Genomic DNA, 26,363 nt, shown 5'->3' on the forward strand with positions numbered 1-26,363 from the left:
CAACATGAGTCCACAAAGGCAAGGCGTCCCTTTAACCGATCTCATCAAGCAGGGCAATGGCGGTGTAGCAATGGCATGTGTCTCTACTTTGTTCGGATGACTTGAATTTGACCTGTGCATCTTATCCTTTCAGGTCGGTGATGGCATCAATGACTCACCCGCCCTTGTGGCTGCCACAGTCGGCATCGCCCTCTCCTCAGGGACCTCCGTAGCTATAGAAGCGCCGACATCGTTCTCATGCGTTCTGATCTCCTCGACGTCGTCGCTGCCTATACCTTTCGCGCAGTATCTTCTCGACGATCCGACGAAATCTTGTCTGGGCGTGTATATATAATGTACTTGGGATTCCGCTTGCGATGGGCGTGTTCTTACCCTTTGGGCTGTATATGCATCCGATGCTGGCAGGTGCCGCAATGGCGTTTCTCGTCGGTGAGCGTAGTGACGAGTTCCCTGATGCTGCGATGGTGGCGACGGCCAGTGTTGAGCGTGATGCCCGGGGAGATGGTCCCTGGGGAGACATTGTTCGAGAGCGGGATGAATGTGTTGGATGATATGTGGGATTCGGTGAAGGGATTGGTGAGGAGGCGGAGGGTGGATGAGGGGTATAGCCAGCTTTCGATGGAAATGTCGGATAGTGTTTGAGTAAGATAGGAATAAGTTGGAAGTTCGGTTGTATGTGTACTACTTGATGTTGACTTGATGTATACCTAGTTTTTCTTCGTGTAGTGACTATCGTATTCAAGTTAAATTTATAAGATTCCTGATGTGATAGTGACTCATATTTGTGGGTATTATTTTCGAGTATGTCCCAATCATTTGAGCAGTATCATGTCACAGACTCTTATCATATTCAAGTTTGGCGGCTTGGCAGGTCTGAGGTGGTCGAGCCAAAGTGACCCTAATTGTCACCATGATATCGTTGAACCTGCCCAGCCCGCGAGTGGCCCACGACACACCCTCTGACACGGCGATTCTGACTTCCTTCAGTTTCATACTGGTGAGTACTACGCTATTATGCATTTTTGTGCATCATATTGTTCAACGTGATAACATTCGATGCACATGGCGCTGTCGGCAGATAGGCCGTGAGCGCTAGCTACGGCCGGCCCACCCGGTGACCCTGGAATTTCCGGGTCCATTGACGCAATGTGCTACAAGTTTGTCATTGCCCTTCCCCGATTATCATAGTGTAGTATGAATCTACTCATGCCGGTTTTCTACAAGTATACTTGAAGATATCTAATCCCGAAGCTACGAGTTAGACGCGGGTGCTCTCAAGCCAGAAATAGTATATCTGTTAACCCAATGCTTTGCAGGGTATCAGCTTATCACACTATTAAGGGTTCAAGGTCCATCTGGTACCAGCCGCCACACGTTCCTGCGCACCTGAAAGGAGTCATCGTCAACTTACGAAAGGTATGATCAATTATTCTCATTTAGTACGAGTTCCTCGGGGTAACAACTTATTGCCTGCTTCTTCTGTTGACCTCCACAACCTTGTTCACTACAGATGTTTCGGATCCCAGATGGACAATCCTCTGTGGAGGTAAACCTTGTTCCTTGTACACGATACATGACCTGACATATAAATTGAATCGCAGAGTTTTTATACCGCACGGGGTGACGGAGAAGACGACCTTCCACCTGGAAACGTGAGCAAACAGCAAGTCAAGCAGGCGATTCAAGATATCGCAGATTCAATACTTCGTGACATGCCCCTTCGGTTGCTGAATACCGAAGATGGAAAAATCTATGCTCGCTCCGCTCTCATCACGAAATTCGAAGAGTCGAATATATTTCGCTGGCTTCTCCACCTCACAACCACCAGGTCTGCTCTGGAAGAAAAGCAGTACATCCTTAAAGTGGTCAAACCCTTCTTTGAATATACCATGCTCTCTCACAGGTGGGAGGGCGACGAACCTGGCTTCAAAGATATCCCGCAAGAGGGGGTCTATACACTTTCTACATCGAGATTCGACAAAGTTCGTAATCTCTGCGATAAGGCGCGCAGTCGTGGATTTCGCTGGACGTGGATCGACACATGCTGCATTGATCAGGGGAGCAGCGCCGAAGTACAGAAGTCCATCTCGTCCATGTTCTCATGGTATCGCGGGTCGGCACTGACGATCATCTACCTCTCTGATGTCGTGGAATCCAGCAGTCAGGCACTTTTACTGAGCGAGTGGTTCCGGAGAGGCTGGACTCTTCAGGAGCTGCTTGCCGCCAAGGTCATTCGGCTCTACAAGAAGGACTGGACTCCATTTTCCCCAGAATCCAACCACAAGAACGTTGCTGAGATCCTGGTTGCGTTAGAATCTGCAACTGGGATACAGAAAAGTTACCTCAAGTTCTATTCCCCAAGTGTCGAGCACCCTCGAATGAAGCTCAGATGGGCTCAGAATAGAGTGACCAAGGAGAAGGAAGACGAAGCGTATTGCTTGATGGGAATCTTCGGATTCACTATGTCAGTTACCTACGGAGAAGGTGATCAGGCATTCTCTCGACTTTTGATGGAGATCATGAGGCGCACGGGAGATGCGACTCTCCTCGACTGGATTGGGCAGCCTTCCACTTTGAACACTTGCCTTCCTTCCTCCCCGAGTTGTTTCTCGAACGCTCCTTTCGCAACTATGGAAATGTGTTTCGACACCCTCCCTCATCCTGTTTTGAGCTTTGCGTTGGCTGCTAAGGTCGTCTATGTGTTTAAAAAGGCTATCCGCAGGGCAAGAAAGTGAGATTTTTTTCAATTTAAGTGCGTGTTTGTGCTCATATGTATTATGTTCAGCTCGTCTCGTGTCCGGAATGGTCACAACACAGGTCAGGAGCTAAGCGTTGAGATGTCTGACGACGATGGCGCACCACACATTGCAAAGACCACAAGTAGTCAGAGCATTTTTCTGCTCGGACGATCTACAAGCTTTCCGTTTGAAGGGAGCGAGATGATACCCCTTGCCAGACTGCTTGAGAAGCCCCCACGGCCATACACTCTTAACGCTGAAATTCACATCACTGTGCCGTGCTTTGTGCATGAAGTACTGTCGCTTTACTTCACACCGGTCTCGGGGTCATACTCTTGTTGTGCAGACGGCATCCGACCATTCAGTCTTGTCACCTCCGAGAATTTGGAAATATTTACACCTGACCGCCATTCCTCATCTCGTTATCTGCTGGCACGAACCTGGGATCCACGACTGTCTTATGACTCTTCGCATGTATACCACATTACCATGCCGCTGCTTCGTCAACGACTCAAGAACCAATTCTTTGCGATCCTGCTAGAACGTCTTCGCGATGGCCGGTTCAGAAGAGTATCCACAGGAGAACGTATTGTTGCGGAGCTTGAGCGATTTTCCCCGCAAACGTACGGAGTACGGTTTCTTCATCTTCAGTGATACAATGATGTGTTATATCCCTTGGCGCGTCGCCAAAGTCTTCGCATACATGAATTATTCTGGTATATCCAAGCCAAGCATTATCTTTAAGATTCATAAACTGATACATAACTTAACATTTCACCGAAACCTCACTCTGTTCACTGCATCATTACTGACATACATAAGATATTATCAGTTCGCCTGGAAGCCGCATTTATCATGTTTATCATTTGTACGATACAACTACGATATTTTGTAGTTAGCGAGTACACTGGACATTCGACCGCTTTTACTTACATGTGTGAATTACGAGTGTCATGAGGCGCTATCTGGGCCCTGGCGCCGCATCTGCCCCCCGGAAAACCTGATCACAGATAGTAACTAGCAAGTGCGCGCGGCTTCAAGGAGAAAGGCACGAGGCTTTCCGAGTCTGGTCCCTTTTCTAGTAGGCCACCTAGTAGATCGTTCCAATAACGAACAACTTCACTACGAGACGTATTAAGATACAAGGGTAATATCTCACGATTAACGGTATTCTGTCTCCATGTCAGCCATTGGAAGTGTATTCCTGGGAGATTTCCAGCGACATCGTATAATATCTTCCACACCTCCACCGTCATCACCTCCGCCCAGCCAACTTGGACATCAAATGAGTGTTGGATCTGTTTCGCAATCCCTCGAGGAACTCGTAGAACCTTTGGATGATGCCCAGTCAGAGCTGTCTGATGAACAGCCGACTCCGGCTGCTGTGATGCCTTTAGCACAACTCGAACCATCAACCGCGCCTCCCGTCATAGATCCCGTCCTATCGCTGGAGCTGAGACTCCGCTGGCTGGAAGCGCTGATTCTAGGCGTGCGGCAGGATGCGCGGGATCGTAAAGGAAAGGACAAAGTACCAGAGCTCAAGCGCGGTGAAACCCTCATTCGCTTAGCCGAGGACGTACAACAGCGCCTCGACAACGTCATACAATCCAACGACGGTCTTCAGAGATTCATGAGCAAATGTAAGGTCATCAAAACACGTCTTTCGTCACGTTTCTGACGCGTCCATCCCCTACTATAGATGACCTACACGCCCATCTACTAACTGCAGCATTTGCTCTGTCAGGGGTGCTCCCTGGGCCAGCCCCGGCATACGAAAACATGTCCCCAGAAGAACTTGAAGCGCTCCTGGTAGAGATGGAACCAGAAATTCGAGCTGCAGATAGGGACATGCGCGAGATCGAAATGCTAGAACAGAAAGGCGTGACAGCAGCTGGAAGACTCGCAGGTCTGTCGTGCAGACCCATACTGATCGTTCACCAAGATTCTCATTTCCGATTGTCTCTAGACTATGAAACCTTGCAGCCTCGTTTGGACGCGCTTTTGGAAGCGCATCAGGAGGATATTAGATTGGCTGCGTCGTTAGAGAAACGAATAGCAGCTCTTGTCGACAGACATGCTACTCATGTGCGTATTCGTTCGTACATCTTCAACCGGTTTTCACAATTTGACTTGTTCTTTTAGGTGGATGCGCTCTCCGAACTTTTCGTGGCATGGGATGACGTCCTCACAGAAACCGAAAATAAAGTCACAAAACTCGAACGTGATCGCGAAGAGCGCCAACGACTAGGTTATGAATAAACACTAACAGCCCACCTCCACGCCATGATAATTCCATCATACATAGGTACTTTACGCTCATTATAATGAACAGGAGAATGATGATAAAAAAGCTTTATTCCTTCCTACATAATCAAACAACTACATTACTCCCACCTCTTGGGCCAGGAATAAAAGAAAAGTGGGAGTGGATATATAATGAGAAGTCACAGTTAAGTAAATAACACGCGGAAATAAAAATTTAGGAACATCCAGGAAGAGAGGATTCATAAAGCGCATCCCTCGACATAAAGACGAGACTGCGGGAGGTTACATTAAGAGGGTCCGGAGCTGGGTGATACTTAAGGACAAGGACAAGGACAAGGAAGGACAGTGACACAAGGGAAGGAGCGTAATGAGGTTGAAACCACGCTGGCATAACAGAACGAGAAAGCATGAACACAAATGAGATAGGGTAGCCAGCCGAGGGACATAATAAAGAAGAGAAGAGAAAGAGATGATGTCTTGGGGCAGGGGTATCAGTCGCGCGCTACCCAATCGGTACTCCGAGAAACCAGTTCTATGGAGTTGTCAATGGTCCAGAACAGGCGTTCTGTGGCACTGCGTCCACTCCAACTTTTCTGGTCGCGCAATATCATAGCCTATAATCGTGGCCCACAGTCAGTCCTACTTGTTAGATCGTCAAAAAAACATACACGCACCTGCTGTGCACCAAAATTCCGCTGGTCATGTGCAAACAGCTCGACATTTTCTTCTAAAGCCTCTGCCAAAATCTGAAGGTCTTGGAGTATAGCCTGCATCGCACGCACCGCAGCAAGAGTGAGGACATCCTTGCGGTTGCGCATCGTCGTGCCTTCGGTATTGGGCGGAGGAAGTGTTTTGGAGATGCTCTGCAGCACAGTGTGCAAGATGCGTTTGGTCTCGTTCATGATCTTCTGGGCTTGAGGGTAGTTCTTCCTCGAAACGAGGACAAGAGCGCGCGTGATCATGTCAGATGCGAGAAGTTCCATTCTGCGCCGGACGATTACTGGATCTGATGGTTTGACTGGCTTGGGAGAGATAGTGGTAGCTTGAGGAAGGAGAGTGATCGTCAAGAGGACGGGATGGGCGAGGCGTGAAATTTGTTTCGATGCGCTGGGATCATAGAAAGACCCGTCAACCTCGAACACCGGAACCTCATCAATCATCCGGTCCATCATGCCATCCACAAGATCAGTACCATCGTCAATGGTCGTAGAATCAAGACCCATGCTCTGCACGAACTGATCTGTGGCATTGAGCGCGCGATTACTGTTCTGCGCAGAAGGACGGCGAATCTCAGTATTGTCGAGCTCACACTCGATAAGCATCTCTTTGCATTCGCCATAGCGAAGCTCGCCAACGTCAATGTCAACGTTGTGGCCATCTGTAGAGAGGATGGATGAAGGCCCACCCGAGACCTTGCGAATGCGGAAGCGCTGACCGTCGACGATCTTCATGTGCAGCTTCATGTTGAGTAGGCCAATGGACATCATGCCGCCGACACAGCCAGCAAGACAGCTACGGAGGTCATACCAGTCCTTGACAAAGGTGTATGTCCCGCTGGTGTGGTTCGACATCAGCCAAAGCGAAGCAGGGTCGTGGGAGCGACCATAGCCAAACGAGTGAATGGGCATATTTGCAGCTTCGGCACGGGCAAGAACAAGATCCATCTGTGCACGTCGCGTGCTATCAGCAGCATCGCTCACCAAGACCATCCCCGAGATAGGATTGCGAGTTTTGCGCTGAAGTACAACATCGAGACCTTCAAGACATGTGGTCAGCAGAAAGTAAAAATGAAAAACTGACCACTAACCATGGTTAACCGCAGTCACAACGTCCGTCTTTTCCTCTTTGGATGCTCTCACCAAGAACTCGTCGTCTTGTCCCCCATCCGGACGTCCAATTTCATCAATGAATTTGGATAGCCTTCCTCGGCTGAGCGCCTTACCAACGCAAAGGTACGGTGTTTTGCGCACACGCCCGCCAGGTCCTACTTCAAAAGTTACAAGACTCAAACGGTCCTTGGTTCCGAGAGAAGCGAGGATAAAGTCCAGTGATGCCTTGATGACCCGCAGCTTAAGCGCCGCAGTGCTGCGGGCAGCACTCGGTGGAGGAAGCGACACGATAAGAATGAGATCAATTGCCGTATGTGGGAGGGGAGCAAGTGAATTGGAGGGTCCAGTAGATACATGTGGTGCGACCAAGCCTGAAGGATGCGTCTCATAGTGCGAAAGTACATCCTCCTCACCGAGGGGTTGGAGTTTGGTTTGCATTTGTCTAGATTGAGGTTGCGGCGTGGAACCATGGGAGGTCGACGAGGACATGGTGGAGCGTGAGGAGCCATGGAGTAAACTATCGACTGTACTTGGTGATGTGGACGCAGTGCTCCCGCTAAGCATCCGCGCAGCCTTTCCGGAATCTCCGAACTCATCCATGTCCAGGCCACGGTCGATGGACGGCTGCGGCGGCGATGCTTGATTTTGAAAGGCATTTACCAGGCCCTGGATCTGACTCTTCCACGCATCCATGGAAGAGCGATCTTTGAAAACGAGGATGAAGGAGTCGAGTCGCTCATCTTCCATTTCAATGGTGATGCTCATTTCCCCGCTTGTGCTCGCGGTAATACGCTTGATATGTCGTACATAAATGCGACCCTTGAGGCGCAGGACACCCTTGTTGGACTGGTTGTTGCTCAACCCTGACACGGAAGTCGAGGCATCGTTGAAGGCTGGGGACGACAGGAACCGGCCAAGAGACCGCTTTTTCTCCTCTACAACGCAAATGATGGCCTCCTTAAAGAGGTACACGAAAAACTCCCGCACAAGGGCATCTCGGCGGACGGACAGCATGTCATACATTTGCAGGGGGCCAAGGCCAGACAATGCGTGGCCCTTCCAATCTATTATCCGGTTGCGCAAATCCTCAACGATAGCATTGAAAGGTGATGATTCTTCACCCTCTTCCTCCGCTGGTGGGCCTGGTCTATAATAGGAAGACTCGGCATTGGTAGATGACCATGGCTCGGTATATGAATCATAACGCTGAGTTTGGGATGGATGTCGCAAGGTATCATTTTGTCTTTGGGATGGATGAGGCAGCTCTGTTACGGTATCATTTCGTGTGAGCGTATGAGCACTGTGAGAACTGTATGCATCAGCCATGACGGGACCTGGAACATGAGCCGTTCCACGCCTGGCAGGTAACTCGATTACAACAATGCAGGTCAAAGGTTGACAAGTTTCGCCATTCCGAGTGATAGAAGAAAATTCGGGGCGGACTTGGATAGAAGGTGCGACGATATAGTGTGATTCGCTGGGGGTTGATTTGACTGAGACGGCGTGGTCTATTGGATCGTCATCTGTGGGGTCATAGGGTTGTTGAGGTACTGGGCTGTGGCGAGAGCGTGAGCCTTGATCCCGCCCAGGATATACGGCAGGGTTATGAGGATTGCCCATGCCAGTCAGAGCGGCGAGTTCTGTAGCATAGTGAAATTAATGAATAATTTGTGTCTAGCGTGACTCACTATTGTTTCTGCTACTGTCTCCGTCGCCAATTTTCATGGGTCGTCTGCAAACACCGCAGACGCCAAGATTTGATTTGCGAGGCACTGCAGAGCGAGATTGGGCTGGAGGAGGGCCATATACAGCGGTAAAGCATGCCTATGGTAAGACGAACGGGAGTGTGATGGACTGAGATGCTACGATAAGAAAAGAACTGACCTCATGAAGCGAGTGACCACACTCTGGTACTACATGGGGCTTTTCTCCGGGAAGTCTGAAGCTGAAGCTCAAGGGTTCCAGGCATACAGGACATTCTTGTTCGTCATCGACATGTTCATTGTTTGATACAACAGGTAAAGGAGGCATTGCGGCGTATGGATGAGGGCTGTGACTATCTGTGGCGGATGCGTTGGAAGCTGAATAGGAAGAGCGGAGAGAATTCGAGGATAGCGAGCGATCCGGTGGTTTGCGCTGGAAAACGGATTGTAAACCTCTAAATGCAGAACTCTTGGTAGGTTTTGGTAAATTCGTCGGGAGTGGATAAGCAGAAGTAGGAGAGAGATGATGATGATGATGTGAGTGATGGAGGTCCAAAGTTGGATGGCCAATTAATTGATTGCGCGGAGACCGGGCTGACGAAGGGGACGCTGGTGGTTGCTTCATTACGGTTAGAGAGTGTGTGTATCGTCGTCAAAGACAGCGAGCTCGACGTTGTCGTCGACAAGTGATGCTAAAGTAGCGCTGGAAGGAGAAAGAGAGGGTATAACTTGGGTATGACCGTTTGGTATGAGTCGATGTCGTGACTGTTGACGTTCAAAGACCCTTTCTCGACTGTCGGCGCCGAAGCCTTACTCGTTTCCTTCGTTGACGGGACTAAACGTACAGCTAAGCCTAGGCTAGTAATCAAATTTTTTACTTTTGAGTCCCATCTTTCGGCATTTGTTTCTACGTTATCCGAATTTCATGCAACACCCTTGTGTCCTTGTGTTTAGCGCAAACTGTGCTCGGCCCCACAAGCTGCTGCGCAATGTCTTAACTGCTACACAATACAAGCCAGACGATTATTACAAGTTTCCTCATCAATCGTCGATACCAGCGATGCTTGAAGCTGTGGCATAGGTCCATATAGGTCCCCTTGAATTTTAATAACTTAACCGCGAGACTTTTTCATTTCTCACCCTGGACCAGGCTTCGCATCCGATACAGCGTGTGAATCTCAATGTATCTTTGTATTTCTGGAAAACTTCATTCGCTCAAACATACATCGACCTCGGATATAAACATTTTGGGGTGCAGGGGAGACTGGGTAAGGGAGACTAGTACAGATTTACCCACGCGGCTCAAGGCAAGAAAGAAGTGTGTCCAAGCTCACGTACGAACCTGCGGTAGAACCTCAGGGCTTCGAATCGCTTCCATTTTCTTGAATCGAGACTGTTTTGCAACGTGGAGGAAGAGACAGAATTTCCAAAAGACGTCGACTTGGCGATGGGCGATCGAGTTGGTTTCACTAATTTCTATGTAGTCATGAGGACGCAAATTTGGAAGGAATCATCTACAGCTCACCTCTTGAAAACGCATAGATCAACATTAAGACGGGACGTATCGGGTTATGGAATTCGTCATGAGTCTTATTATTTTATCCAGCCTCGGACCGCTAGTGAAAGTTGAACAGTTAACTTGTGCATGAGAAAGACATAGACACTGACTAGTAAGCTGCCGGAAGTCACCGCCAGATACTAGTACTATGCATATGCCTGTGACTTGTGTGGGAGATTAAACAGACTTGGGATGTATGGTATACCATCCTTATACACTGCAGTGCATGTATGCAGTATACTACGCTGGGATCGAGCAGGAAATCACGATTTACCTTGCGAAGCAGGTCTTTGCATTGCTCTGGAATGCAAAGACGGGGCACAAGGATAACGTGATAGCGCTATGTACTGTGGGAGAGGGATAGGATTGGAATATCGATGCATGATGTGGCATCGGCGGCGGCATCCTTTATATACCGCAAGTACTCATGCTGCCATGCATGCATGTGGTGTCAATCAGTGAATCATCTTGCGACTCAAAGCTGTGTTTGTCGGAAACAAACAATGCGTTTTCCGAGTCCCGATTTGATCCGAATGACGTGGCCTCTGGCACAATAGACGTCATCGAATTTCTATTGTCTAATTGAGCCTTTTATGCGCACCGCCCATCTGTCCAAGTACTGATTCATACAACCTTATCATGGGAGGCCTTGGACATGCTGACTGAAAGGATATTCTCCAAGCTGAAGGTTGCTCGTGCGAGTTTCGATAATCTCACCGGCATAGCAAATTGTTCACAATAAAACAGTGATTGCCCAATCGCATGCAGCACCTTGGTTTGGGGAAGTGAGAGGATCCCCTACTCCTGAGATCCTCTTGAATTAGCATCGCAGGTGTCTACAAAACGAGTGCACCGGGTAGCTTCTACTTCTACTTCTACATTGACACTTGTCCAAGTTCCGCGGCAGGTTTCTCGAGGAGATGAGCCTCCTCAGAATTTCCGCACTCGAGTCTGCGTGTTCACTGTTTTCCATGTCACCAGCTAAGTTCGAAGTGAAGGTGCTTCCGGGGCGAGTGTGCAGTTCATTGAAGTGTGAGCTTACATGAAACCCACTTAGATGAACGTTTGATTCTTCGCCTCATACCTCCTTTAACATGTGTTTTTTCACTCAATGAATTGCAGGAGATCGCAGGTCGTCAACGTTTAGCACAGACAGCCATATGACGACTCACCTATATGGTATCTGCTGACTTCTTAGGTTCATTGGGAACTCATTTCTCCAAGTCAAGCTCGTCATAACCTCAGGCAATCAGTCCAAGAATATGCCAAGGTATTTTCAGCTGCAATTCCATCCGCGGTGTCCAGCTTCGAGTGGAAAATTATGTCCGTCGTGATTTTAACAACTACTTACGTCTCACGGTCTGCCAGTGAGTGATTTGATTAACGATTCATGTGATGCTCTCACAATGGCGAAAGAGGAGCACCAAAAATACAATCATAATATCGCTACAGGACAAGGAAGATGCAGATACAGTGAACCTCCGGCCAACTTGGGTAATGCTACAGTGATAGACAAAGATTAGGTCGTCAGAATAATAGTCCATCGGAAAAGGTATGAATATTGAGGAGGAGCCCTGCAGATAACTTGCTAGTGATGTTCATCGCTGCCGTCAGCGGGCTTAGCATCTACTCATGCCTTAGAATCAAACTCGACACAACGGTATGAAAAACGTACCAGTATCTCCCGTGCAGTACGCTCACCATCGCCGATCAGCAGGGTGCATCCAATCTCGTCGATGAAATGCTGTTTTTTCTTAATATCAAGACTGAGTGGAGGTGGTGCTTTGCGTCTCAATCGCTGAAGCCCCACTGCCTTCTCGAGAACGCCAGCCTTAACTTCAGGCTCTACGAGCCCCTCGTGCAGAATAGCCGGCGGTGTGCAGGCTGTTTGAATATCATAATCTTCTCGAGTCGGCGTCAAGATCATGGAACTGTCTGTGCTTCCCGACTCTATCGGTGAAGCGTCATAGATGGCACCAGGGACAATATTTTCATCAGCATACTCTGCTGCCTCACCCCAGCCCCTCTCCTCGACCTCTCTTCGGTAGGCTGCCAAATCGGGCGGCCAGGTAAACACCAACCGTGCTTGCAGTTCCTCGAACTCCGCGTCATCGTATTCGGTTATGGCGATATTTTTCCAAGGTTTGTGTGAGTGTCGGGACCGTACTGATTTAGCAGCAGCATCATGTATCTCATGCACGGCGGGCACTTTGGCGCTAATACGAGGACGCGCGGGTGTAGGTGGCGTGGCCTTTTGACACTCTATAGGTGCGTCCGGGTTAAACTTGATAACACGAGAGCAAGGACGAGACATCCAAGAACAGTTGAAGAATGCATGAAAGTGATATTCGCGTAACTGGGTAGGCTGTTTGTGCATCGAGTTTATCGAGATGTCACAGCATTTTGTCCGCAGCCGAGGGATGGGTTTTACTGGGGCAAAAGGCACGAAGGAGGGATCCGGACCGGCAATGAGATTCAGGAAGAAACCAGATGAGAAATTGATGCTGTTCATTATTCACTTGAAGGGTTGACGTGCGATATGGTTCGATTAGATGGTTTGTGGATTCAAGGAAAGCTGATTGTGGCTTTCGCAGAGTTAGAAAACAGAGGAAAACGATTCGTGATGTCGAGGGTATGCAGATACAACTGGGAGGTATTAAAGCAAGGGAACGACAGAAACAGCGAAGGAACACGAAATGGTAATACAGCTGAGCTTGGTGCTCGTGGCAGATAGTCAAGAACGTTTGATCAAACCTGGATTTATAGCCGAACGGAGTGGCACCAATCAACGCCGAAGGCGGTCTTTGAGTCTTTGTTACTTGGTAACTTGAAGAGGACCTACCAAAGGTCTTTGTGAGACGGACTTCGTGACGCCTTGTGACACGTCGTTTGAGTACTTCTGCTGCTTATGAAGGACAAGGATACGGTATGCTTAAGCCATATGTTTCATGATTGACGCACCAGACCATAGGTGCTGACCCGCGATGATTAGTATTATAATGAAAGATTGCAAATTCACAACAACGAAGAACGATTTATGCATCGCGGTGTGGAATGGAGAGTCAGGCAACAAGACTTCATGCACAATAACACATCCTCATCTTCACGTACTTGAGGTTTGACTCGGATGATGCAATGAGCCCGTTCAAATTTATGTATGTAATGCGAATTTTCGGCAGTCTCCGTCCGGCTGCGTGCGGGTCTGTCCGGATCTGTCTGTCAGCTTCTAACGTCGCATCATATAATGAGCTCATTTTTACGACTCGTTACTGTCTCGAACACATCAATTTAGCAATCTCCCAGCTTGGCCTTGCCTGAAGATTACAAATCCAGATGCCCCCAGCTGGGTTGCAGCTTCACAACCAACATGAGTTCATGGTACCCTGTTATCATTCGGACCTCTCTCGATTCCTTCGAACGATTTCAAACCTTGAGTAAACGAAGTTCGGGCGCCAACCACCACTCTGAGTCGGAAAGACCCCAAACTCTGCTCGATATCTTCCATAAATAGGAAGCTTCAGGTGTGGGCGTCCTAAAAATGTTGTAACCATGCAGGAGTCACCTATGCTGCTATGTAGTAGGGCTGATTAATTCATTCAGTCCGAGCACCACTAAGCGTCGCCAAACCAGGTTCTGAACGGGACTACGACGTGCTTAAACCTTACGGCACGCACGGGCCAATACTACTTGGTGCAGTAAATTATCCGACTGCAAGCAGTCTTAAAGCACATCCTAAATCCCAGTAAGACTCGACCTCATCATTCCTGACCCTCAGCAGACCCAACCCTTATCTAAACTTTGTTTGTCGATGCTTTGGCGGTGCTTGGACCCCAAGTAAACTCTAACTAACTAAATTGAGCCAGCACTGGCATAATGGCACTATGGATTCAACACCTCTCAAACACATGCATCAGTCTGGTGGTCAAAACGGTCATAGTACTACAAAACCCTATTGCTGTGCAGGAATGTGGGAGTTTTATTGCGCAGGAATGGAGAAGAGGTATTTAAAGTGACTTATCGCAGGTTCAGCGATACAGCATGAGTCTATTGAAGATCCCCTTCCTCGTGGCTTCGGCCATTGGTATGCATATCTCGCTCACTTCTCCCTCTCTACCCCCGTCACCTCAAGAGAAGATGGTGCCATCGGCGTCCGAATCATTCATGCAAAGCATGAGTCTAGATCGTTGGCTGCTAGACTTATTCAAGGTGTGTTTCTCCTGTATATCGATTTTGTCTGTACAGATTGGCGGATAATATAACAGATTATCGCATGGGCAGTATCATCTATTGAAGTGGCTAACATACTGGCCGTGCATATGGGTACTTCGCAAATTCCAGATGCTGTCTATGGCGCTAGCGCTCTGCAGTTTTTGCGCGCACTTCACTCCACGCCAATCACTCCCGCTTTCCTTGTTGGTAGTCTCTCTGTCACGGTTGGTGGCATATTCAGGCGTTATTGCATGTCAACCTTGGGAAAGTTCTGGAGCTTCCCGCTTAGCGTCAGAAAGGAGCATAGAATCGTGACAAGCGGGCCCTACTCTATCGTCCGCCACCCAAGCTACACTAGCTACTTTCTACAATACGTCGGGATTGTCATTACGCACGGGAGCGAATGGTCGTGGATGAGGCAGTCTGGAATTCTACAACTGCCTTACATGAAAGCATCAGTAGCGATTGTCCTCCTTGTGCTTACGGCAGGTGTTGCGGTCAGCATCAACCGATCTTCAGTGGAGGACAAGATGCTGCAGCGTGCTCTGGGAGAGGATTGGGAGGATTGGGCCAAGAAAGTGAGATATAAATTGATTCCTGGGATTTATTGATGGTATACGTCCTGAGCGCCTTGATCGTAATTACTTTGTTTGGTGGATGACGATGTCGATTGTACGCTATATGTCATGTAGTGTGCTGCCATCAGCCATCGATATTGCATGTTGAGATGCTCTTTCGTATACACACATCGAAATATCTAGGATGTTGTACCATACAGGTCCTTGTCACTGTAGATAGCTAGCCTCAGTCACGTTACAGTTTTATTGAAGGGGAATCGCTCGCGAACTTGTAAATATTGTGGTGAACTTCTGAAATAATTTGAAAACCCTCCGCGTGATATACAATACCATTTAGGGGGCCGGCCGGGGCCGCGCCACCCGCCCCCACTAATGTTACATAAGTTGTCGGATCCATTTGCAGTCAACCCCCACATCGACACTAGTCTCGCCTGATATACATAGAAGGAAGACAGTCGCTCCTTCTTGATTATTATGCAGGGCCTGCCAGTGAATACGCTATAGCAGGTCGTTCTAGCACAGCTGCCAAATTCCCTTTAAACAGTCTCGGATTAAAGCCTGGATCTACCTAGTAACGAGTCTGATCAGCGTACATGGCGCCTCCTGCCTATATTATGCTCCTCTTCCGTTCAAGGTTTTGCGTAAATATTGTGGCCACCCTCAACTACTTCCCCAACAGCTCGCGCACAACTTCTCGTCCTGAGTGCAGTATTTCACACGTGGTCTTCGTTTCTCATTTGAGAGGCTAAGGCATGCAGTGAGGCATCCAGGTCCACATCTATTCATCTGTAAGCACACTGGGAGTTCCTATAATCTACACGAAGTGACTGTCCACGATACTGAAACACAAGCTTTCAGTGTCACTACCCAGTCTTGACTAGTCGACTACTTACGTCAACTTCTAATATAATTCTATCCTCCCAAGTCGGTTTGGACCCTGAAGTTCCTATGTAGGCCTATCGTCTCTTGTTATTAACGCTATTAGTCGCAGCCTACGTATCTTTCCTCAATAAATTCCGCCTGCGATAACATAAAGATTCCAGGGCCGCCACAACATCTTTGATCGGCCATCAATCACCCTGCCAAACAACTAAATTTGACCACCTTCTTGAACTTTGTATCGTTCCCTCATTTTCTAGGGTGGAGAGCGTGACTTGTATTCGTCATCTGACTCGGACTGCTCTCACTAATATCTCATCGCTCACTGCACGATCTTTGCTCTTCCTCAGCTAGCATGCTGATATTCACCAATGTTACTTGGCTGGACCTACTATGTCTTGCTGGTGCCGGAGTGTATCTGGTCAAGCAGGCATTCAGAAAGAAGAACCTTGCACCATATCCCCCTGGACCTCCGGGGTGGCCTCTCATTGGGAACGTCGCAGACATGCCCCACAACAAGGCCTGGCTCACCTTTGCCAAGTGGCGCAAAAAATATGGTAAGTGCCTTGTGTTTCCCAGCACAATACATTTCAATTTCATGCCATACAGGTGACATCTCGCATGTCGAAGTTCTGGGTCGGCACATCATTGTGCTGAATTCTGTCGAGGCAGCGATGGCATTGCTAGACAAGAAAAGCTCTGTCTACTCTGACCGTCCGGTTCTTACAATGGGTGGTGAACTTGTTGGCTGGAAGTACGCTTTGGGGTTTCTCTCTTATGGTGATCGTTTTCGCTATTACCGCAAGAACATCCACCGCATTATTGGCAGTCGCGCTGCTATGGCTGTCTACGAACCGATTGAGGAGATTGAGACCCGCCGGTTCCTGAAGCGTGTGTTTGCAAAACCTGAGCAATTGCAAGCACATATTCGACAGTATGTGGTGTTTATCATTGCATGAACGGGGCATTGATTTTTTATAGCACCGCTGGCGCTATCATTCTGCGAATCTCTCATGGATATGAGGTTAAGGAGAATAATGATCCCCTCGTCGACCTTGCAGACCGTGCTATGAATCAATTATCGCGGTCCACCGATACTGGTGCCTTCATGGTTGACATCATGCCATGGTGTAAGACTACAGTATTTTAAGATTTACAATGAGCTGACTTATTTCTAGTGGCCAAGGTTCCCGAGTGGTTTCCTGGTGCTGGGTTCAAATGCTTGGCCCGTGAATGGAGCCAGACCCTCGAAGAGTTGGTTGCTGCACCACACAAATTCGTCAAGGATCAGATAGTAAGCAATATCTACAGTTCGTCGATCACGAGTTGAACACATCACAGGCTACCGGAATTTCTCCTGTGTCTTTCACCTCGAATCTGTTGAAAGGCCGAACTTTGTCTGCAGAAGAGGATCACATGGTGAAATGGTCTGCTCTATCCCTATACACCGGTGGTGCCGACACGGTTAGCTCTTCCCTTCATATTACAGATAGATTATTATATTGTGAGACTAATATCTGTCTCCACAGACAGTTTCTACAATTTATTCAATTTTCCTGGCGATGACACTGTTCCCTGATGTGCAGAAGAAGGCTCAGGCTGAAATAGATGCTGTTGTTGGCACTGATCGTCTTCCCTCTTTGGCAGACCGCGACTCCCTCCCCTATATCGAGGCCCTTGTGAAAGAATCCCTGCGCTGGAATGTTGTCATCCCTATGGGTACGTGTTTATTGTATTCTTTTCATTGCCGAGCGGTATCAATCGCCTAAAGATAGGGGTCCCCCACTGTGTCTCTGAGGACGATATCTATGACGGGTACTACATTCCGAAAGGATCATTGATCATGCCTAACATCTGGTTGGTGCTCGCATGTCTCTGGATTCAACATGATATAATTGCATCCCAGGTTCATGCTCAATGACCCGCAGACATATGCTAACCCTTCGCAATTCAACCCTGAACGCTTCCTAGACAATGACGGAAAGGATCCCGAACGCGAGCCTCGCACGATCTGCTTCGGCTTTGGTAGACGGTACGCATAGAGTTAATTTGGAGTGGAATGCTAATTTTCTGCTCCGCAGGATCTGTCCCGGTATGCAGAAGTTCCCTCAATATAACAGTATTGTGATATTTGGTTGCTTTTGATGTATAGGCCTGCACCTCGTTGATGCTTCCATCTGGCTATCTACCGTGATGTCGCTCGCCGTTTTTGATATTTCCAAGATCGTCGAGAACGGTGTTGAGCACACCCCTGAGGTTGACTCCTCATCAGGCGCGATCAGGTATGTCGTGTATCCTATCATATTCGCGGTACCAGCTTGAATAGACGTACTCCCAGTCATCCGAAACCATTCAAGTGCTCTATTAAGCCTCGCTCTGCAAAAGCTATTGCGCTCATTCAACAGGATGTTGACTATTAAGGGCACGAAGATGATCCTTGTTATCTCAATCCGTCATGCATCCCGATATCATACATATCTTGTTTTATCTTGTTGTATCGACACTATTCATGATGACCTGGTCCACATATAATACACACATCTGGCACCTTGGCACCTCCTGGGGACCCAACAAGGAGCAGGCTCACGTACTCAAGATCTCCTGTCAATGGTCAACGCCTTTATGCGTGGCAACTATCCTCAACTCAACCACTGTGACCCCTCTCAACCATGGAGCTCCAAGCCATGTGAGCGCATTCACCTCTTGGCCCGTCCCTCAAAATCAGGAGTTCTACCAGCGCTGATATGACATCACTGCATGTCCTGTCGTGCCAATGCACTACATGAAAGATTTCAAGGCGTGGGGAGGTACATAAGGTAGTGGTGGTGCTTCAAAGCTTCATCTACAGGACGGCACAGGTATATCTTTGCTCACATGTAAGTAAGGCGATTGCTGTTTACCGTAAGTGAAACGAAAGTGCCTGTGTTTCAGCTTGCGGCTGGTCATCGAATGGTGCTTCTGAATGAACACAAGACAATGTTGTGTGCTCAGTTTCCCAAGGATGATCTCAAGGACCTCAGTATGTCACCACAAGATAATCTTTTATTTAGGTGTATACCTTTAAGATTCGCATGAGCAATGACATGTACCAACCTGTCAAACCCCAAACTTCTAAACGTCCCTCCTTCCCACCACTCACTTCCGAGTGTCCCGATGGATCGTTTACCCCCTCAGACCCCTCCACAAGGTCAGAGACATCAATGGCCCAATATGGGCTGGCAGCGCGGAACATGTCAGGCCTGATACGCACAGGGGATGTAAATGCGGAAAGGGGAAGATGGAAGACGGTCGCCACCTCGGCCTGAGATATCCTGAGTGAGGAAAGCGAGATGGAGGGTAAGGGATCATCTAGTGCTCCGGTATCTGTGTGGTGACTGCCACGTGGGTATACGAAGCCCTGCGCACCGCATTCAAGTCAAAACAAAACTGGTGAGTAGAATAAACGTACGACGTAGGGCCATACTCTGAGACCCATGAGACTTTGCTCAGGCGGGCCAAATTGGCCGAGAATGTCGATCTGCCGATGATCTAGACCTACTTCTTCTTGTGTTTCTCTGAGTGCAGCAGCGAGAAACGATGCATCTGCCTACAGGTATGATGAGGAAGTACACAGAGGTTCTGAATAGACTCACTGGGTCGACCCTTCCACCAGGAAAACTAGTGATCATGAGCGCCGAGATACTTGACATTTTGGGGGTTGAATATACCTGACTTCGCCAGCATGGGACCTCAGTTTACCGCCTCGCAGTTCGAGTAGCACGCCGGGTACACCATCGACATTACACAACGGAACAAGGACCGCTGCGTTGACTTCTCCTGGGGTCACTGGAGTCTTGGACGTTGTTGCATGCGCAATAATAGCGTCTTGGAGTGTGCGTAAAGAGCCGCGGGTGAAGGGGGAGGTTAGGGATATGATGGACGTGGAAAGTTGGATGTGGAGGGTTGAAGCATGTGCTGCAGCTGTTATGAGTGTTCTGGACAACATGTCTCCATGATACTAAAGAAACAGACAGGCGCGGCGGATACTAATAATATTCCTCAGATACTAATATGGGCTGGCCTGAACCAGTGCGCGGTATTGCTTCCTTGTTAGCACTGGCGCAATGGAAGAGGGAGAGGAAGATGGGGAAAAAGAAAAGCTGTGTCGACGAGTCGAGCAGGTCTTAGGTGTGAACTTCGTCACGCTTGCTGTTCGCACAAAGACTTGCATAGCTCTATTTCCTCGCTACGTAATAGAGTATCAACACATCGACACTAGTAGTCTCGCCTGGAAGACCTCCAGTAGTGGCAGCCAAATCTTAATATCCTTCTTACACAGTGCGATGCTACGACCAGTGAATACACTAGCAGGTTGTTCTAGCGCAGCTGCCAAATTCCCTTTCAACAGTCTCGGATCACCTCCTATTGATGTTGCAACGTTGAGCAAGGATAACTCCGGAAGGACAGAGGTTTCCCTCGAGAACAAGGAGAATACCTAGGTGACGTGGGATCCATGTAATTATAACCCTCGCGATGTAGCACTATGAACCATCTCAAACAGTCAAACAGTACTCGATTCAACAAAGTCATACAACCTCCCCAGGTTCTGGCTCAGATAAATCACCTAACCGCTCCGCACCCGCACCACCTCCAGAACTAGTGCCCGAAGCTCCAGCGAAAGACTGTGCCGAAAGCGGATACCCATAATCACCTTGCACAGAAGAATGCGGGCGAAGAGGCATGAACCGCTGATCACTATTAGGTGGAATAGGATTCAAGGACACCTGCGGTAGACGGTACGCAGTCCCAAAACCACTCTCATCCTCAAGTCCTGGCCGATATGGTGCTGAAGCATACCCCTTTCGAGAAGGTTGTCCTGCACGGATGGTGCCAGACTCGGGAATGCTATAGATGAGGGTGCTGCCTTTCGCTTTCTTATTACCGTGTTTGGTTGCAGTGCTCTCAAGCTTTGCTTTCTTTTGTCGTTTTGTAGGCTTTTCATGTTCACCCTGCGAGTGCGCATCCTCGACCATCTTTCGTTTCCCGTTAGATTTCTGAGACGATCCAGGGTCGAAGGTCTGCAGAGAATATGGGGTGGTATAGCCAGGAGGAGGAGGTTCGCCTCGAAACCGGATGAACTCCATCGCACGTTGTTCGATTGCGATGCAAACGACAGCTACCTTGGCATCTGCCTTGTTGCGGTAGTCATTCGATACTGTCCAGATTCGTGTTTGGTCAGGCGTGGGATCGGCAGAGAGCTGGAGCGTCATCGTGCATCCAAAGGCTAATACGCAATGAGCATGCGAGGTGACATGATGAGAAAACAAGAACGGACCATCTTTCTCCTTCTCGTAAGTAAAATTAGGATGCCGACCCCTGAGTTTATTATACTCGGATAAGAGGACAGGGTATACTTGATCGTTCACCCATGTTTTCATCAAAGGCGTGACTCTCTCCTCGACAGCCTTTCCTATCGCGCGCATGTAATCTCCAGCGCCCTGAGACAGCGCCTGGAGGCATACGGCTGCTTTTGCATCTGCGCGTTTTGGGAACCTGGGATCGACAAGGTATGCTCTATATTCTGTGGGTCTGTCTAAGCGGAGGAAACAACCGTGCACTAGATAGAGTCAATCAGTGTCGTGAGCGCGAGTGTTTTATGATAGAGAATACGTACGTCCTGGAGTTCCGTCTGATGTGAAAATGAATGCGGTGGTCAACTTTCCGCCTCTTGCATTTTGTACGAGGGTGTTCATATATCCAGGCGCACCGAACTCGTTGACGTCTTTGCTCTCGAACGATTCAGGAAATGGACGGGGGAGGGATTCGTAGAATGCCTGGAGAGTCGATGGAGGTTGTTTGTTGGCTGAGACACCATTTATGTCGGAGGAACTGGGGGCTGGGTATAGTTGGGGGGATGCAGGGCGTAGTTGGCCGTTTCCGTGTTTAATAAAGTTGAGAACGCCTTCGCGAAGTGCCGCTTCAGCACACGCGCCCTTTGCTTCGTTGTACGTGTTGTAGATGGTATCGGATGCGTAGACCTTGATTACGTGTGGTGAAAGTTCGATTCTGAGGGCACATCCTTGAGCTGCGGTGACCTTAGTTCAACAAAGCCCGGACATCCGACATTTTGATACTTACTATGACCGACTTTGGGCTCTAGTAATGCTACCCAATGTGGTGCAATGGAACCACCCCGCCATTCTACGCAACAGGTTTCGATTTGCTCAATCGCATTATTGCCGTCTAGATTATCGGCAGTAGATCCGAACTCTGCCTGTGTACGCTCCTGGTTTTGTGAGCTATTGATGGAGGCGAGGACAAGTCCGCGTTTAAGTTTGAGTTCCTCAGGATCTCCGTGAGTGATGAAATCCAGTGCACCCATTTCGATCGCGAGAGTGGCCGCAGCAGATTTTGCATCGGATTTGCGAGAATAAACGGGATCGGTTGCATAAGAACGAGTGCTTCCGTTGGGACGAGAGATTGTCAAAATGCATTTCTTGGCTGTGGAATTATAATAAGGATGATGATTTGACGTAAGAGTGGATACGCACTGCGCTGGCCAGCTTCCTCGATGAATTCGAACTTAAGTGGCTCGATGGATCCAAATGTGCGTTGAGATGTTTGATGTAAACGGCTGATAGTGTTTGCTGAGACGGTGTCAACTGACGTCTTGGTTATGGCCGGTGTTGAGGGTTGTGGGTGTTGAACGGGAACATTTTGGGGGGCGGTAGATAGGGTTTCCTGTTGTAGTGGTGCTGCTGGGATGGATGAAGAACCATATAGGTACTCTGACAAGGGTATGCAACCTATGCTAGCCAAATTTCTGGATACTTGGTCGAAGATGCTAACAGCGGCCGTTTTGTGAGTCAGTGATAACATGAGCGTTGTTGTCGAGAGTATTATTCCAGTCGAAGTTTACAACAGAACGACCTATGTGCAGCTTCGTCGAATATCTTCGCGGTCGAAACCTGGGCCAAGTAAGGGTGTCGTGGATATGTATGATGTATGATGTATGATCGTCAACAAGCACCACAGCAGGGAAACATATGGAATTGCGGTTTCGTCCTTTAGAACAAATATTGCTCTGGACAGATTAATATGCCTAGTTGTATACCATAGGTCTGAAATATCTGCTGCTGTGCGAATAGGTAGTTTCCGCTGTGCCAGCCTGTCGTTGAAATTTGATAGTGCAATTTAGATTTGAATACTAGGGTTCGGCGATGCCGAATCTGACCTTGCTTGCCGAATCAGAGTGGTCTCACGCATTTCCGTATTCGGGAGGAGTTTGAAATTTGGCAAATGCCGGTATTGCTGCCCTCCATGAATTGATTCCCTTTTACTTTTGCGGGTGGCTATGGTTATCGGACGGTGCTTGTAGCTCTGCCCTCCTCACTTAGTAACTGCCTTTGGTGTACCGGGTGGCGAACGGTGTAAATAGGTGGCGCTCGCACAAGCCTAATCATGTCTCCTGTTTATCTCATTATGATGCATATCAAGTTCTTGTACCCACTCGTTGCTGCCCTCAAAATGACAGACATGCCGAAACACTTATTTCTGCAGAGTTACAAATATTGAGTACATTTCTGCTTTTTAGTAGTAAACATCTGATGCCAATCGAAATCCTCAGTCGTGTTCCTTCTCTTTTCCCTTGGTGACTGTCTGTTCCTCTGTATGGAGTCTCTTGGATGGAGGAGCTTCTGTTGGCGGCGGCGTATGGTGAGTAGCCTTTGTTGTACTGGCAGGACCGGCACGAGGATCTGACGTGTAGATGCTCGTAGTCGTTTTCCCCCGCTGCAATATCAAGATCTGCTCAATGTTTGCGCGGAACGAATCTTGTGGTGGCAGATTTTTTGGGAGGTATAAGTGGTGCAGTGTGAAGTGGATCTCAGCAATTGCATTGCAGAGTGCCTTGTTAACATTTTCAGGCTTGACGAACTTGTTGTTTTCATCATAGACACGTAGTGGCACGGCTTTGTAGAAAGCTTTGATAGTGGCCAGGTCATCACTATACTGTGAGTCGACAGGCCAGTTTGCGGTTTCATCATCCATCTTTAGCTCTTCTCCCGTGCCGACGGTATGTGAGCCATGGGGATTTTCCAAGTCCTCCAGATACACAGTGCGTCGACTGGCTGTAGGGGAATCGGGAACAGCGTGTTCCTTATGGTTGTACAGGTAAGCTTTGAACAGTCTTACAGTCGAATTTGTCAAGCTCACCCTTTTTTCAAATATGTTTCGTGCAAATCTGATGCTCTGCTCGTCTAATAGCATGTCTTTCTTGTTATGAGACACTGCTATAGCATTTTGGATGTTATTTAACAGAGCATGCGTTCGGGCGAAATCTTCATCGAAACCGTCTTTGCCATGTGTTCGTCCCCCTATGAATTGGTACTTTGCTTTCTCCATTCCTCCGTACTTAGATCCCAGGAAGGACCCTATGGGTGAGCATTGCAGTCGAAAGTCAACTATGTGCATGACGGCTATGCCTACGAACGGCTCGTCGGAGTCTTTGTCAGTCAAGATGTGTCCTGATCCACCATGACGCCACTCAGCACGCTGCAAGATTTTGGCGTTGATTGCGTAGTTTGGGTTTTCTTTTAAAGCTCTGTGGTGTGCGGCAAAGTCGAAGATCTTCATGGTTTGTAGTTGAGATGTTCATTATAGGGGTATTGTCAAGCGACATCTTGTTCGTAACGCATGACGTATGTTCTTAACATAAATGGCGCAGTTTGGTATGTCTTTTTTTTCAGCATGATACGTCTAGCGACTTAACAATTTTTAGCTTCTTATCTAGAACCGAGCGTTCATCATCATGAGTTGTTTGTCCAATTGTGAGCCGTTGCCAGGCATCTATTTGACAGGTGATTCCTCGCTATTTTGACATATTCTTACATTGATAAGTTACAGTGATCCTTCAACGACGCGGATCGCTGCATATTCATGCATGGCACAATTGTAGTTGTTCAATTCTGCGCACAGCTCCTGCCGTTAATATTTCATCTCTTCTTGCACAATTTCGTGGTCAAGTTGATCTTCGAGGTATGTGGAATCATTTCTTAGTGTAGATAAAATCATTCACGAGATGTAATAGTACTTGTCGGGTGTCTAGCTGATTCATTCGGAATCTCGTTGATGTTTATCGAAGATGATGATGTGGCGCATGAGCTTTTGGGTGGTTCTCGTGGTTGTAATTGCTCACAGCAGTAAATTTGTACCGAGTTCTTATTAGCTGCACGTTGTACCTTTTTTCTTGTTTTTCCCTATCTGCTAAGTGCTCATCCTTCGTGTTTTTGCAAACGTGCTGGGTTGTCGAAACCAATTATGTAATCTCTAGGACGCACTAATAAAATCAACCTTGTCAAAGTATGTACGCTGTGTTCTAATAGAAACTCACTGAATCATGAAGTGTAAGACAATGTACTACACTTGCATAAGATCAAACTGATAAACAGACAGTCACGAGCCATGCAGTCATTGCCGAAGCTGTAATGGAAAAACTGTGGATTACAGATATAGATTCTATCAGTCGCACATGCCGCATGATGCATGAAATCGGTCGAGAAGCCATGCAAAGACGCTTCGTATGCATATTGGCTCCATTTGCGGGGATTTGGTGCAGATCTTTCATTGACGCACTACGAAATTCCAACAGTGTTATAATCGGATCGGCGGCTTTGTCGATGTTGACAGGAGGTGACTGCGTTGATGTGCAGGAGCTCAACATTGTGACTCCTGACCGTGGATTCAATACCGTGAATGAGTTCTTGGTCAAGTCACTGAGCTACTTGTCAGTATCTCGCACACCGGAAACCATCATGATCCCATTTATCGATCGCTTCGACCAATATACATCAAAGGATCGCTTAATCACAGTAACCAGCTGCAAGAGACAAACAAGTGTCTTGCATATCATTCTGAATGCGCCGTGCACTGCTAACATGGTGTTCATGAGCACGGGAGGGATCACTTGCTTTTATCCACAATGGATGAGGCAAGGTATTGGGATTGGAACGCACGCAGGTCAACTCATGCGAAACAACGGAAAGAACATATTTCAACACATTCAAGTGGAAAAAGATACAAATCTGATTGGAAGTGCATGCAGAGACCGTTGCCCTACACTATGGCACCATGTCGATGAAAAACATCTGCGTTTATCCGTAGATTGGAACTGCTGTGACTCAGTTACACAGATTTTCCATGGTGTAGATGTGGAATGGCGATTGAACACGCATTGCTTAAACAGCGCATGTCGCTATAATCACGAGATTATGTGCCAGAACATCGTAAGTTGTGGTGCACAGAACCGTAGGCGCAAGTCTGAGAAATAGAGAGGATGACCATGCTAACAATGAATTACAGGGGCAGACGTAAAGTACTTGCCGGGAGAAATAAGATGTCAGAAACCAGTGAGAGAATCAATCTTCCATGCGAAACATATCTAACTTCAATGAGAAGCATTTCGCTCGAATTTTCAGAGGATTGTTTTATGGCTCGGCGTGTCACAGGCCTTTTCGAGTGCCAGTGCCAATACATGACGGAGTAAAAGGACCGCCTACATTGGATGATTTAGACGTCAATTATTGGGTCAAACAACGAGAGTTAGACGACTGTACCACAACACGACG

At 48.1% G+C, this 26,363-nt stretch overlaps 10 protein-coding genes across 10 annotated transcripts; 5 read left to right on the forward strand and 5 right to left on the reverse strand.

Moving 5' to 3' along the window:
* Nucleotides 1–424: 424 nt before the first annotated feature.
* F5891DRAFT_1068656 (uncharacterized protein) lies at nucleotides 425–752 on the forward strand. The gene has a single exon (XM_041363198.1). It carries the CDS (start codon nucleotides 454–456, stop codon nucleotides 640–642), a length of 189 nt encoding a protein of 62 aa, XP_041218382.1. The 5' UTR covers nucleotides 425–453; the 3' UTR covers nucleotides 643–752.
* A 490-nt stretch (nucleotides 753–1,242) lies between these two features.
* On the forward strand, nucleotides 1,243–3,670 carry F5891DRAFT_1068662 (heterokaryon incompatibility protein-domain-containing protein). Its single transcript, XM_041363199.1, has 5 exons — nucleotides 1,243–1,288; nucleotides 1,342–1,416; nucleotides 1,511–1,546; nucleotides 1,602–2,731; nucleotides 2,786–3,670. Exons 3-5 carry the CDS (start codon nucleotides 1,511–1,513, stop codon nucleotides 3,390–3,392), a joined length of 1,773 nt encoding a protein of 590 aa, XP_041218383.1. The 5' UTR covers nucleotides 1,243–1,288; nucleotides 1,342–1,416; the 3' UTR covers nucleotides 3,393–3,670.
* Nucleotides 3,671–3,753: 83 nt separating this feature from the next.
* Nucleotides 3,754–5,107, forward strand: F5891DRAFT_73009 (uncharacterized protein). The gene is made up of 4 exons (XM_041372998.1): nucleotides 3,754–4,378; nucleotides 4,438–4,644; nucleotides 4,705–4,823; nucleotides 4,881–5,107. The coding sequence occupies exons 1-4, from the start codon at nucleotides 3,919–3,921 to the stop codon at nucleotides 4,995–4,997; spliced, it is 903 nt and encodes a 300-aa protein (XP_041218384.1). The 5' UTR covers nucleotides 3,754–3,918; the 3' UTR covers nucleotides 4,998–5,107.
* Nucleotides 5,108–5,187: 80 nt separating this feature from the next.
* On the reverse strand, nucleotides 5,188–9,451 carry F5891DRAFT_72966 (uncharacterized protein). The gene is made up of 5 exons (XM_041372996.1): nucleotides 8,717–9,451; nucleotides 8,521–8,656; nucleotides 6,811–8,472; nucleotides 5,678–6,759; nucleotides 5,188–5,617 (listed from the first exon to the last, which is right to left on the reverse strand). The coding sequence occupies exons 1-5, from the start codon at nucleotides 9,158–9,160 to the stop codon at nucleotides 5,495–5,497; spliced, it is 3,447 nt and encodes a 1,148-aa protein (XP_041218385.1). The 5' UTR covers nucleotides 9,161–9,451; the 3' UTR covers nucleotides 5,188–5,494.
* A 1,776-nt stretch (nucleotides 9,452–11,227) lies between these two features.
* Nucleotides 11,228–12,812, reverse strand: F5891DRAFT_73028 (uncharacterized protein). The gene is made up of 2 exons (XM_041373001.1): nucleotides 11,769–12,812; nucleotides 11,228–11,719 (listed from the first exon to the last, which is right to left on the reverse strand). Exons 1-2 carry the CDS (start codon nucleotides 12,603–12,605, stop codon nucleotides 11,621–11,623), a joined length of 936 nt encoding a protein of 311 aa, XP_041218386.1. The 5' UTR covers nucleotides 12,606–12,812; the 3' UTR covers nucleotides 11,228–11,620.
* A 1,156-nt stretch (nucleotides 12,813–13,968) lies between these two features.
* On the forward strand, nucleotides 13,969–15,031 carry F5891DRAFT_1068679 (uncharacterized protein). The gene is made up of 2 exons (XM_041363200.1): nucleotides 13,969–14,299; nucleotides 14,356–15,031. The coding sequence occupies exons 1-2, from the start codon at nucleotides 14,132–14,134 to the stop codon at nucleotides 14,911–14,913; spliced, it is 726 nt and encodes a 241-aa protein (XP_041218387.1). The 5' UTR covers nucleotides 13,969–14,131; the 3' UTR covers nucleotides 14,914–15,031.
* A 1,083-nt stretch (nucleotides 15,032–16,114) lies between these two features.
* Nucleotides 16,115–18,179, forward strand: F5891DRAFT_963908 (cytochrome P450; the record flags this gene model as incomplete). The annotated part of the gene is made up of 11 exons (XM_041376054.1): nucleotides 16,115–16,316; nucleotides 16,369–16,693; nucleotides 16,741–16,900; nucleotides 16,946–17,053; nucleotides 17,101–17,223; nucleotides 17,289–17,478; nucleotides 17,535–17,616; nucleotides 17,666–17,791; nucleotides 17,841–17,878; nucleotides 17,912–18,041; nucleotides 18,098–18,179. 11 exons carry the CDS (start codon nucleotides 16,115–16,117, stop codon nucleotides 18,177–18,179), a joined length of 1,566 nt encoding a protein of 521 aa, XP_041218388.1.
* Nucleotides 18,180–18,779: 600 nt separating this feature from the next.
* Nucleotides 18,780–19,777, reverse strand: F5891DRAFT_1068692 (NUDIX hydrolase domain-like protein). Its single transcript, XM_041363201.1, has 4 exons — nucleotides 19,467–19,777; nucleotides 19,392–19,416; nucleotides 19,208–19,345; nucleotides 18,780–19,156 (listed from the first exon to the last, which is right to left on the reverse strand). Exons 1-4 carry the CDS (start codon nucleotides 19,742–19,744, stop codon nucleotides 18,806–18,808), a joined length of 792 nt encoding a protein of 263 aa, XP_041218389.1. The 5' UTR covers nucleotides 19,745–19,777; the 3' UTR covers nucleotides 18,780–18,805.
* A 177-nt stretch (nucleotides 19,778–19,954) lies between these two features.
* On the reverse strand, nucleotides 19,955–22,711 carry F5891DRAFT_73082 (uncharacterized protein). The gene is made up of 5 exons (XM_041373005.1): nucleotides 22,290–22,711; nucleotides 21,877–22,239; nucleotides 21,413–21,823; nucleotides 21,074–21,355; nucleotides 19,955–21,022 (listed from the first exon to the last, which is right to left on the reverse strand). Exons 1-5 carry the CDS (start codon nucleotides 22,615–22,617, stop codon nucleotides 20,325–20,327), a joined length of 2,082 nt encoding a protein of 693 aa, XP_041218390.1. The 5' UTR covers nucleotides 22,618–22,711; the 3' UTR covers nucleotides 19,955–20,324.
* A 650-nt stretch (nucleotides 22,712–23,361) lies between these two features.
* On the reverse strand, nucleotides 23,362–24,372 carry F5891DRAFT_1282323 (uncharacterized protein; the record flags this gene model as incomplete). The annotated part of the gene is made up of 1 exon (XM_041370528.1): nucleotides 23,362–24,372. The coding sequence occupies one exon, from the start codon at nucleotides 24,370–24,372 to the stop codon at nucleotides 23,362–23,364; it is 1,011 nt and encodes a 336-aa protein (XP_041218391.1).
* Between the last annotated feature and the right edge of the window lie 1,991 nt (nucleotides 24,373–26,363).

The sequence above is a fragment of the Suillus fuscotomentosus genome (genome assembly GCF_016647785.1).
Source record: "Suillus fuscotomentosus strain FC203 chromosome Unknown F5891scaffold_117, whole genome shotgun sequence".
In the NCBI taxonomy this organism is placed as follows: domain Eukaryota; kingdom Fungi; phylum Basidiomycota; class Agaricomycetes; order Boletales; family Suillaceae; genus Suillus; species Suillus fuscotomentosus.

Coding starts and splice junctions, on each gene's coding strand:
- F5891DRAFT_73009 (XM_041372998.1), top strand. CDS start 3,919: ATGTCAGCCATTGGAAGTGTATTCCTGGGAGATTTCCAGCGACATCGT. Junction 4,379..4,437: donor TCAGAGATTCATGAGCAAAT/GTAAGGTCATCA, acceptor CCCCTACTATAG/ATGACCTACACGCCCATCTA. Junction 4,645..4,704: donor AGCAGCTGGAAGACTCGCAG/GTCTGTCGTGCA, acceptor GATTGTCTCTAG/ACTATGAAACCTTGCAGCCT.
- F5891DRAFT_72966 (XM_041372996.1), bottom strand. CDS start 9,160: ATGAAGCAACCACCAGCGTCCCCTTCGTCAGCCCGGTCTCCGCGCAAT. Junction 8,473..8,520: donor AGACAGTAGCAGAAACAATA/GTGAGTCACGCT, acceptor ACTATGCTACAG/AACTCGCCGCTCTGACTGGC. Junction 5,618..5,677: donor GGAATTTTGGTGCACAGCAG/GTGCGTGTATGT, acceptor CCACGATTATAG/GCTATGATATTGCGCGACCA.
- F5891DRAFT_73028 (XM_041373001.1), bottom strand. CDS start 12,605: ATGAACAGCATCAATTTCTCATCTGGTTTCTTCCTGAATCTCATTGCC. Junction 11,720..11,768: donor GTACTGCACGGGAGATACTG/GTACGTTTTTCA, acceptor AGGCATGAGTAG/ATGCTAAGCCCGCTGACGGC.
- F5891DRAFT_1068656 (XM_041363198.1), top strand. CDS start 454: ATGCTGCGATGGTGGCGACGGCCAGTGTTGAGCGTGATGCCCGGGGAG.
- F5891DRAFT_1068679 (XM_041363200.1), top strand. CDS start 14,132: ATGAGTCTATTGAAGATCCCCTTCCTCGTGGCTTCGGCCATTGGTATG. Junction 14,300..14,355: donor GGCTGCTAGACTTATTCAAG/GTGTGTTTCTCC, acceptor ATAATATAACAG/ATTATCGCATGGGCAGTATC.
- F5891DRAFT_1068692 (XM_041363201.1), bottom strand. CDS start 19,744: ATGTTGTCCAGAACACTCATAACAGCTGCAGCACATGCTTCAACCCTC. Junction 19,417..19,466: donor TCCCATGCTGGCGAAGTCAG/GTATATTCAACC, acceptor CATGATCACTAG/TTTTCCTGGTGGAAGGGTCG. Junction 19,157..19,207: donor TCAGAGTATGGCCCTACGTC/GTACGTTTATTC, acceptor TGCGGTGCGCAG/GGCTTCGTATACCCACGTGG.
- F5891DRAFT_1068662 (XM_041363199.1), top strand. CDS start 1,511: ATGTTTCGGATCCCAGATGGACAATCCTCTGTGGAG. Junction 1,547..1,601: donor ATGGACAATCCTCTGTGGAG/GTAAACCTTGTT, acceptor ATTGAATCGCAG/AGTTTTTATACCGCACGGGG. Junction 2,732..2,785: donor GCTATCCGCAGGGCAAGAAA/GTGAGATTTTTT, acceptor TATTATGTTCAG/CTCGTCTCGTGTCCGGAATG.
- F5891DRAFT_73082 (XM_041373005.1), bottom strand. CDS start 22,617: ATGTTATCACTGACTCACAAAACGGCCGCTGTTAGCATCTTCGACCAA. Junction 22,240..22,289: donor CGAGGAAGCTGGCCAGCGCA/GTGCGTATCCAC, acceptor ATAATTCCACAG/CCAAGAAATGCATTTTGACA. Junction 21,824..21,876: donor AGAGCCCAAAGTCGGTCATA/GTAAGTATCAAA, acceptor AGGTCACCGCAG/CTCAAGGATGTGCCCTCAGA.